This window comes from Calidris pugnax, unplaced genomic scaffold (genome assembly GCF_001431845.1).
Source record: "Calidris pugnax isolate Ruff unplaced genomic scaffold, ASM143184v1 scaffold52, whole genome shotgun sequence".
Classification (NCBI taxonomy): domain Eukaryota; kingdom Metazoa; phylum Chordata; class Aves; order Charadriiformes; family Scolopacidae; genus Calidris; species Calidris pugnax.
Genome location: NW_015090811.1, coordinates 1,385,195 through 1,395,263, shown reverse-complemented (window position 1 = coordinate 1,395,263; position 10,069 = coordinate 1,385,195). Strand labels below are relative to the sequence as shown.

At 45.7% G+C, this 10,069-nt stretch overlaps 1 protein-coding gene across 2 annotated transcripts in view; it reads left to right on the top strand.

Annotated features, from left to right (window-relative positions):
* MECOM (MDS1 and EVI1 complex locus) overlaps positions 1 to 10,069 on the top strand; it is a 401,603-nt gene that overhangs the window by 351,528 nt on the left and 40,006 nt on the right. Inside the window, exons 1-2 of one of the 2 annotated variants that reach the window (XM_014938838.1) lie at positions 67 to 498; positions 1,195 to 1,329. Coding sequence is in view for 1 of the 2 variants with exons in the window: in XM_014938837.1 (XP_014794323.1) it covers positions 1,195 to 1,329 (135 nt within the window). In the remaining variant the exon portion in view is untranslated. Of the gene's footprint in view, positions 1 to 66; positions 499 to 1,194; positions 1,330 to 10,069 lie in introns of those variants that run through there. The other variant, XM_014938837.1, reaches the window with a different exon arrangement.

The following is a 10,069-nucleotide window of genomic DNA, read 5'->3' as shown; positions in this document are numbered from 1 at the left end:
GGGGGGGGGGGGGGGAGGCTGAAGCGCTAATTGCGAGCCCTTGATAGGAAACTTCCGTGGGGTTTGATTAGCGACGGGGCGCACACACAGACACACACACAATGCCCGCGGCTCCCGGCCGTTCAGCCCCCGAGGCCAAAAGTGCGCTGTGGGGCCGGGACGGGAACACAAACCCTCCCTCTCCCTTGGCTTTTCGGTCGGGACGTGTGTTTTAAGGTTGTTTTTTCTGGTTTTTTGTGGTTTTTTTCTTTACTAAAAACCGGGTGTTTTGGTGCCGGTGCCCAACGGGAGAAGTTCTAACCAACGTCGCTCCCTGGGATGCTGGGGAAAGTTTTGGGATAGGCCGGGTGCTAAAAGCTTGCAAATAAATAATGATATTCAGCCGTACGTAGTGATTAGTAATTTGTCAGGATATTAGAATAGAACATCCTCTTTAGCTTGTCCACAGGCGATCTCATTATATTTGTTTATTGTCTGCATAATTGGAACCATTTATTGGTATGTATTGAATGCTGCCATGTTTTGCATGAGTGTTTACATTGTTTTTCATTTATTTTCTTTAGTTTGGCATAGGGAGTTCTATTATTTGCTGCAATTAAGGGGAGTGATTTAAGTGTTGCACAGAAGGGCTGTTTGGGAAGCGTAATATTAAAACAAGATAAATAACTCTGTCTACCAAATAAAGTTGGGTTCAGAGCAACAAATATGAAAAGACTAAACGAGTGCTGCAAGCAACGTAAATCCTGAAGCAAAACAGAAACCTTAAATGAAGCCAACACTGCCTATTTTAATAATTTTTGTTATATTCCCCGACAGAATTATATTTAATTAAAATCATATTTTCAAACAGTCACTGATGAATGCATAAAAAATCAGTCCCTCTGAAATTAACATAGCGTTTCTTAGCAATAATTAGCGTCTCAGTTACGTGTAAACAGGAACAAAATATTTTTCGGTACATTTATTGTCCTTTTATTATTATGTATGTATTTTGACCATTTCTTAAACAAAAAAAAAAAATCTCACCAGGGAAGTGTATTTCGGAATAAACGTGCCTTTTACTATTATTATTATTATTATTATTATTATTATTATTATTATCCACTTGTTTATCTGGAAACCTGTGATTTATCTTTTGATTAGTATGCTCAGACAGCGACAAGAAGATTTACTCTTTCATATTCTTCCTTTTAGATCTTGGATGAGTTTTGCAATGTGAAGTTCTGCGTAGATGCCAGTCAACCAGATGTAGGAAACTGGCTCAAATATATCAAGTTTGCTGGATGCTACAATCAGCACAACCTTGTTGCATGTCAGATAAGTGATCAGGTAGGTGGTGTTCACTTTCTGGACTTATTTTTTTAAGGAACTTTAAGGTGTCAATGGATTGAAAAAAAATAACAGCAATTCACGACAAATGTTGGCCTGTTTGCTGTTGTGGCAGAAGATGAGGCACGGATGTGAAATGCAGAATGGAGTAATTTTAATTATGGGCTATAGATAATATGAATTTTCTATTTTTCCACATTGTTGTTCAACTCATAAATAATATTTTAATTTTTTTTTTTTTTTCCTATCTTACACCCGATAAAAAAATGAGACTGCTTTCTGCGGAACACTAAACCAGTATTTGCTGATTTTGAATAAGCAGCATTTTCTGGCTCCTGTTCCAGCCCACTTGGGTCGCTCCGTTACAGCGTTGAGTTGATGGGAAGCTGTAAAGTGAAATTAATGGGAAGAGCGGAGGGGAATGATAACTATCCCAATGTGGGTGCTTGGGGGGGGCTTTGGATTTGAATGCACACGTGTGTGAATATTATTATGCCTTCCCATACACTTTGCTGAAACTCGAAATACTTGTGTGCTCGACCAGGATCTTCAGTGGGTTTCTTTTTTCTTTTCATTTATCGCACTTAAATCCACTCTTTGTTGGGCTGAGACGTTATTTATCCTGGTGTGCTGGAAAAAAGGCTGGGATGAGGTGGAGGAAGGACGCGGGGAAGCATTTTGTTTTCAATTATGCTGATGAGTTATTAGGTGTTTCTTAAATCAAGGTCCGCTTTAGTCTGTGGATAATAATACACGCCGTTATGAAATATTTTAATGGGTGAAGTTAGGTTAAGAAAGCTATACTTCTTTAAAGTAAAATACCTAAAAAAGCACAGCAACAACCGGTAGTGAATTCTTGTTTCCAATTTAAACTTTGCTACCTGCAAAGGTGGGGTTTGATTCATTTAATCAGCGTTTCATTTTTGGCCACTTAATTAACCGCATCAGGTGAAATGTTAACGATGATCTTTGGCTGATTTAATTGCTTTGACAGTATTGAAAAAAGAATCGCAACCAGACACAAAGCTTCAATTAGAAATCATTCTTTCTAATCAAATTCCTGATGGATAGGAAATGAACGTGAGACAGCCTGCTATTTCCAGCGCAGCGTTACGTGTTTTGCTGATGCGAGATAGTTGATTAAATCCAGTTTAAGTAACTTTTTCAGAAAGTATGGGAGCAGGTTTTTAAAAAAATTTTCAATCTCTGTAGTTCAGCCCTGAGCACGTGTAACGCAGAATGAGCCAGCCGACTGAGGTATAATTTCTTTTTGATAGAGCAGCTGGTTTAGCTAAAGAAACCATAAAGATTATTAGTGAATGCAAAATACATTTTCCAAGTGGAAATACGCTTTGCGCTGAAAAACGATAAATTCTCTCAATGCGGGGCACTTACGGAGCAGCCGTACGAAAAGGAAACCCTATAGATTAACTGAAAGAGCAAATTCGAGTATTTTATGTTTAATAAGAGCTGGCATCGATGGGAAGGATTAGGAGTGGAATCACGTGCGTTGCTCAGAGCGACTCGGTGTCTTTGCGTGGGGGAGCTGCGACTGAAACTCAGCATCTACCCCTGGTTTTGACGTTCTTGGAAGGAAAGTTATGGCGCTTGTAACTTTCTCTCTCTCTTTTTTTTTTTTTTTTTTTTTTTCCCCTTTAGTGTTTACATTTCTGAGATTTGGTAAATGGTGGCTGTACTGCTGCCAATGATTTCTTTCATTCACTGGAGACTTGTTATTTATTTTGCGCGGTATCGTGCTGTTCATAATTCCATATTTTTTTATAGCTGATTGTTGCTGAGATTCGCGAATTAAGAATTGGTTGTCTTTCAAGTAGCGTGGTGCGAGCTTGGGCGCTGTCAGCAAGAGATTGTTGTTCATTTGGCCCTCTGGAAACGCTGCAAATTTACCCACAAAACCGTACGCGACGCGCGCGCGCGCTCCAGCGTTTTTATGACCAGAGCCTAAAAAGTTAATGCTAAAAATGTGCTCTCCAATCTTAAAGCGAAAAAGCCTTTCTAACAGCTCCTCCTTCTGCTTTCTTCTGGCACAGGCTCGCCAGAGGTAATATAAAATATAATAGGAAGGCAAACTGGGAAATGGACATTACATGGCCAAATGTGTGCGTGTACAAGGAGTGACAAATGCGAGTCAGGACTGAGCGTGCGTGTGTGCCCGTGTGTAGCCTGCCTGGGGTGCCTTTGGGTCACCCTGCTGCTGTAGCTCCTAGAAAAAAAAGGGGAGGGAGGGAAAAAGAAGGGGAAGAAAAAAAAAAAAAAGAAAAAAAAAGAAAAAAAGGTGAAGCCTGAGGACATTTTGAGTGGTTGCAGCGAGAGCTGGAGGACAGAGGGGATGCAGGACGGGATGCCCCAGCTCAGCTGGAGCTGAAGGTGATGCTAGGGTGGGGGGGCACCCGCTTCCCCCCTGATCCCCCCCCTCCTCCTCTCCAAGGAATAAGCAGCACCTGAGCAGCCCTCATCCCACCGGGAGCATCCCCGCTGCGGGAGACGCTGCTGGCTCCCCGGGCACAGACACTCGATCGGCGGTAATTGTTCACCTCTAATTGCTTCAACTCATCTGTAAAATTCCCAAGCAAACATTGGGCTGTACCTGCAAAGGTAAAAGATCCTGCCAGGGCTCCCAGCCTCACGCTGCCCACAAGTTTATGCTACTAAATTCAAGCTTGACTGACAGACAGGTATGATGCCCAGACTGCTCGAGGCAGGATTTTAGATGAATCTCAGGGCGACGTGTAATCTGGTCGCTCTGCTAAGCTCTGCCTTCTGTAGTTAACAAAAAGAGGGAAAGAAAAACATTTTTTTTTTTGGTTTTGGTTGTTTTCTCTGTTGGACTTTTTTTTTTCAGAGACATACCACCCCCCCCCCCCCCCTCTCCCCCCAGGAAAATCGCCTTCCCCATATTCGGAACCCCCCTGCGAACCCTGTTTTTTTTCCTGTTTGGCTTTTTTTTTTTCAGAGACATCCCCCCCCCCCCCCCCCCCCTCCCCCCCAAACTCACGGTGGAGGTTGGGTTTCATCACTTGGGATCAACTTTACAAAAGGCCTGGGCTCGCTCATACGACTGTATAAATGAGCTTTGCTGAGATGAACAGCTCGATAATGGTGGGATGCAGTCAAAACATGCACGCTGGATGCAACTCGTGTTTCATTTGATTGGAGGTGGAGTAGGGTTTAAAAGCTGCATTTTTTTTGGTGGGCTTTTTTTTTTTTTTTGGATTTTAAATGAGGTTGATCTAGGATTTCTCTTTGCTGTCTTCCTATTATCTCCTGTCATACCCAATCTAACCTCAAAGTATGTAATTCAAGATGTATATGAATAATAAAATTCCACAAACAGGGCACTCTCTCGTTTTTTCCCTTTCCCCAAAGAGGCTCCAGTGTGTGTGGAGCTGCAGAGAGTCTTGTCACTGTTACTGCCCTGGAATGTGGGTTTTTTCAGCTCAGAGTCAGTTAGGATTCAACACCAGTTTCTGCTAACTTGGACGACTCCCCTCTGTTATCATTAAACGTCTATTCAACTTTTTAATGCCTTCAGAATGATTAGCCCTGTTAGGCTTTCTGGCAGGGCTGTCACCCCCGCAAAAGCATTATTTTTAAATATATATGTTAATGAAAGTGCAGTTGCAAATCCAGCAGTGACTATAGCAGTGGCGTGGCAGGGTCTGTCACACGTTCCAGGCACGTTTTCAGGCTGGGATCACGGTCACCTTCAAGCTAGAAAAAAATGCCTTTTTTTTTTTCTTCTTTTTTTTCTTTTAAGAAACGTAGTTGGTAGCAGTTAGAAGTCCTGAATGTTGTTTTTCTCGTGCTTACTGCTTGCAGAGCTCTGACAGCGACACAGCCATGTAACCCTGTGAAACTGCTCTGAGCTTCCAGGTCTCTGCCCCTTCTTGAAGATTCCCTTTGGAAATAGGTTTTGGGGGTTCTTTTTTCCGTGTGTGTGTGTGTTTTGTTTCCTTACACTCGAGTACACGCTCCTGCAAACGGGAGAAAACCCCGTGGTGTTGTGCTCTTAACAACGTGCCCGATGTCAGTGATAAAAACTTCCAGGAGTGAACTTACTGCTGGAGGTGTCACCAGATCTCATCACATCTTGTGCCTTTTACAAACTTTTTCAATCTGCAGGCACAGCTTCACGTTTCAGGTTTTACTGCCTCTGTGCCCCCCACCTCTCCCCAAACCCCCTTCCCACCCCCCAGCAGGCAGAGAAGGGCAGAGACCCCTCCGTCAGCCACGCAGCCACCTGCGAAAGTTGTGTTATTTAAGGAATAATTCTGCAGCTTTGTTGTCAGAGAGAGAAATTTGGGTTTTGGCTGTTGTGGGTCGGAGGGGGGCACACGCACGCTGAGCTCACGGGGGGCCCTATTCTGCCGTGATCCTTCCTATGAGTTATGAAGTTATTAAGCAAAATAAAGCTTAATCCGGCTCCCACCGAAAAATCTGCCTCCAGTGGAGCTGGGTCGTGTTAACGTAGGGCTGGTGGAACGAGGAGCTCACGGGTGGTGATTTTCCACTGGTTGCAGTTAGAGCTGAAGCTGTGGGTGAAATTCCTGCCCGGTCTTTACGTCCCCCTGTGTTATCTGGAGCTCAGTGTGCTGGTGGTGTTACCGCTCTCGGCGCTGGCCTGTCCTGACGTGACCTAAAAGAAATAGTTTAGAACCAAAATCAGCAGCTAGTTGTTGCTGTTTCTGCAAAGTGAGAAGCTTTTTGTTGATGATTCACGGTAAGATACGTCATCTCTAAGCAAAAATGCCTTTTTTTTTTTTTTTTTTTTTTTTTTTTGTGATGAGAACTGTCAGATCGTCCTCGTGTGCTTGCCAGAAAAGGGTACAGAGGATTGTAGTTCTAGGGGAGAACTTGTAGAGTAGGGTAGATGGTTGGACTTGACGATCCCAAGGGTCTCTTCCAACCTAGATGATTCTATGATTCTATAGATGTCCACAGAGCCAGGGCAAGGCTGTAGCTCATGATGTTGTGTGGTTCATGAATGAAGGTGGGATATTAAAAGGCAACTGCGTGGTGGGGTCACCTCAGGAGAAGAAGGGGTGGACTTCCAGAAGTTGGTGTTGGCGGTCAGCGATCCCGGAGCAGGAGATGCGGCGGGGTCGGAGCAGGTGGGCTGGATGGGGCAGCCCCTCGCCCACAGCCGGGGCTTTCACAGAGGCTAAACTTCACCTACGATGGAAGAAGACATCAGTGTCACTGGAGAGATGGCCTACAGCCCCCCAAGACACTGAAGAGAGTGCCCTGTGGAGGGAGCTCCACCCTCAGCTCCCTCTTCGTTTTGGGGGAGCAGGAGCCACCTTTTACTTCAGAAGGTGGAAAAAAATGGGGATTCCTGGTACCGTTTCAGGAGAGCTCTGAACTCCTGGAGAACTTCAGCCCCTCCTGCTTGATCCGGCTTTGGCAGTTGCGGGGCAATTTGGAAAGGAGGAAGGAAAAGGGTTCTTTGGAGTCCTGGTGCCGAGGCGCTGCGGTGCTCGCCCACCGTCTTGGCAGGGTGGAGGGAAGGGTCCCTCCCCGTCCCCCCGCCGGGCTCCCCCCGTTCCCCACAGCCGCTCGCACGCAGGCACTTGCTGAGTTTTGCCTGTGGATTTTTGCTGAAGTTTTCTTTGGGCCCGATACAGCGCTGGGGAAGGACTCCTCTACGTTAGCCCTTTGAAAAAACTCCAGTTCGGTTCAATTTATCATTTGCCTGAGTATGGCAAGAAGAACCTGGCTCGGGTTTCATCACACGGTTCTCCAGCTGCAGAAGTTGTTCATCACGGGAGCTAAAATTGTAGCTTTGCCGTTTGGACCTTTTATTTTATTTTTTTTTTTTTCTTATATCCCTCCCCCCGCCCCAAATGCTTAATTAGGGCTTGTTGTGAGGTTCTGCATCCGTTCGTTCTTCTCGTTTTTCGGGCGGGCATAAATCCCGATTCTGTTCGAGCTCCTTGAACATAACGCTTATTATTAGTTTTGGACATTTAATTTGTTTTGCTTTTCAGGCAAGTTCCACTCTCGCTCCGAGGCAGCGTGGAGGCCGATGCCAGTTGGCAACGTACACGCTGGCTTTCCTGGGGCACGCTCCCCTCTGGTGCCACGGAGTCCCAAAAAGTGGCTGGGATCCCCCAAAAGTGCCTTGCTTGGGCTATATGTACCCGGGGTGGGGGCCAGGAGTCCTGGGTGCTGGAGCAGGGCTCTGGTGGGCTTCACCAGGCTTTCCCCAGAGTGTGCTCCACCATCGATGTCTTCTCCTCTATCCCACTGTCCCATCCAGAGTGGGTCCTCTGCCCTGTCCTCCTTCCACCAGTGTGGTGTAGGACAAAATCACCGGGTGTGTGTGGTGTAGGACAAAATCACCCATGGCTCTGGCTGCGGGTTCAATCCATCAGTACAAACCACACTGACTCTGGGCAGCAGCATCTCTACCTGCCCTAAAAATCTGAATTTCCCAGGCAGCACCAGGTCACGTGAGATGTTTTCCAAAGCTCTCCTGTTCCTGGTAATAGCAAGTTTAGTTGGATACCATGGAACACAGCTCTCCGGGGCTGAGCATGACCGATGCATACGCAGCAGCCGGTGCCTTTGCTCGCACGCAGTGGCCCAAAGTGTCACTTTTTTTCCCCACAAAACAGCATCCTTTGGTCAAACCCTCCCGGGAGGGGTGGAGGAGGGGGTTCGGGATGGCCGGGGCACTTCAAAGCGGGCGAGCGGCGGCGGCCGAGCGCGCGGCCCCGGCCCGGGCTCGCGGGGAGCGCGTTTTCGCTATTATTTCAATTATTACAACTTCCTGAATAGGTTGAAGGTCGTTCATAATTCACGCTTCTGTCATCTTTACACATGCCAAATGCAGTCTATTAAGCATAAATAAAATTTCAAGTGCCTGACCAGGAAAAGTAAACTGGAATTCATAACAATGAGGCCTTATTCATCCATTTAAAAGTAAATTGTGAGTGTTCCTTTTTTTTTTTTTTTTTTAATCCCCCCCCTGCTTCTTTCCCTTTATGGTTTTGCAGTTTGGGAGCTTTTATTTCTGCTCGGTAGCACAAATCCATGACCTGCAGCGTAGGACTGATGGGTTAGGCCTCCCCCAACTTCTCCCCACCTCAGACCCCCTGAACTTTGAAAGTGTTTCCAGATCTGGATCCGATTGTGCTCTTCCTATATAAACTGCAGTCACACACCGCTGATCCCAGGGCATGTGAAACAAGCATCTGGACTTTTTGCTTTTGTATTTTTTTTGGTATTTTTTTCCCCTTCACGGTCGTTCTTCTACCCTGCAGCAGCTCTTCCTCTGCTTCTGGAGGCAGGTCGGTGCCTTCTGGCACGCCGTGAGCACAGGTTAACCTGAGGAAGTAGGTAACGAAACAGGCTTGGTGGGCTGAAGAGATGATAGAAAATTCAAACCTTTCATTAATTACAGCAAAACCAGGATTGCGTCCAAGAAATCTTCAAGCTTGGCAATTGAAAAGTCCATTTATTCTTCGTTAGCGTTTCCTAATACAAAGAAATAGTGCCTGCAGTAGAGGTTGCTGTTGTTGCAAACCAAGAAGACCTGTGGGGCTGGGGGGGTAATTTATGAGCTTTCCCATCTGGGGGTTTGCAGGACCCCCTCGCCATCTGCCCTTAGTAGGCTTCTGCTAAAAACTTGGGCAATGTGGTTCATTTCCAGAGTTAGCTTCTCCCTTTTTCTCAGACAGGATAATTCCAGGAGGTTTTAGATGGGAAGAGCAAGAGAAAAGCTTTTCACGTGAAGTAGTAGGGATAACTCTTAAAATCGGATTAAATTTACCTGCATGATCATTTTGGTTTAAAGTTCAGTATGTTTTATTTCAGATCCTCGGTGGAACACAACGTGGTATATAAACTGTTAGTGCAGGTGGCTCTTTTGTACATACAGAAATTTTAAAAACTATTTTTAACAATAATTAAAGTTAGCGTTTTAATAATAACTAGAATAACAATAATGATGTGATAATGCTAGTGCTGGAAATCTGTCCTGGTTTTGGAGGGTGTTAGTTCTGAGATGCAAAAATAAGGAAACATCACTCAACCTAAAACATGGATTTTTTTCTGGATGCTCCATCTCATCTGCTGAGGTACAGGGAGGCTGGCCAGGTAATTTCTGAAGGGTAGCTTAATTATCTCTGATATTTCTGAATACCAACACAGGCAGGACAACTGGCTACAGAGTTTACACCCTGGTTAGGGATTTGTCCCACAGCTGCAAGAAAGATGCTGTCTCCAAAGAGAAGTGATGCACCCCAGCACAGCGCTTCGTGAACAAGACCCTCTTTATGCCCCTGTACAGTCCATGTGTCCTCACTTTGCGACGAGAGGTGAAAAGGTCTATCAAAATAACCTTTGATGGGACAAGAAAAAATACCAGAGAAGGCTTCTCCGTGGTTTTTCTTCCCTCCTTGGTGTGGATGCACCACTGACCTCAGGAGGACAGCTGAGTTTACCCAACCATGACACAAAACCTGGGAGCACCGAGGCAAGTCCTGGGCAGAGCTGTCCTGGAGAGGGCAAGAGCTTTGACATGGTCCTTCTGAGATGGTGGAGGTCCCACACCTGGCTGTGGCGTGGCCTGATCCTACTCCACCCCAAGCAGGAGGTGGGTGCTGTTGCAGCAGGGAGGTCTGCAGAAGTGTCTCCAGTCAGTGTGCAATGCCATAAACGTATTATTTCCATCCAAAGGCAGCCAGCAACCAGGCTTATCTTCCACGGATCGGAG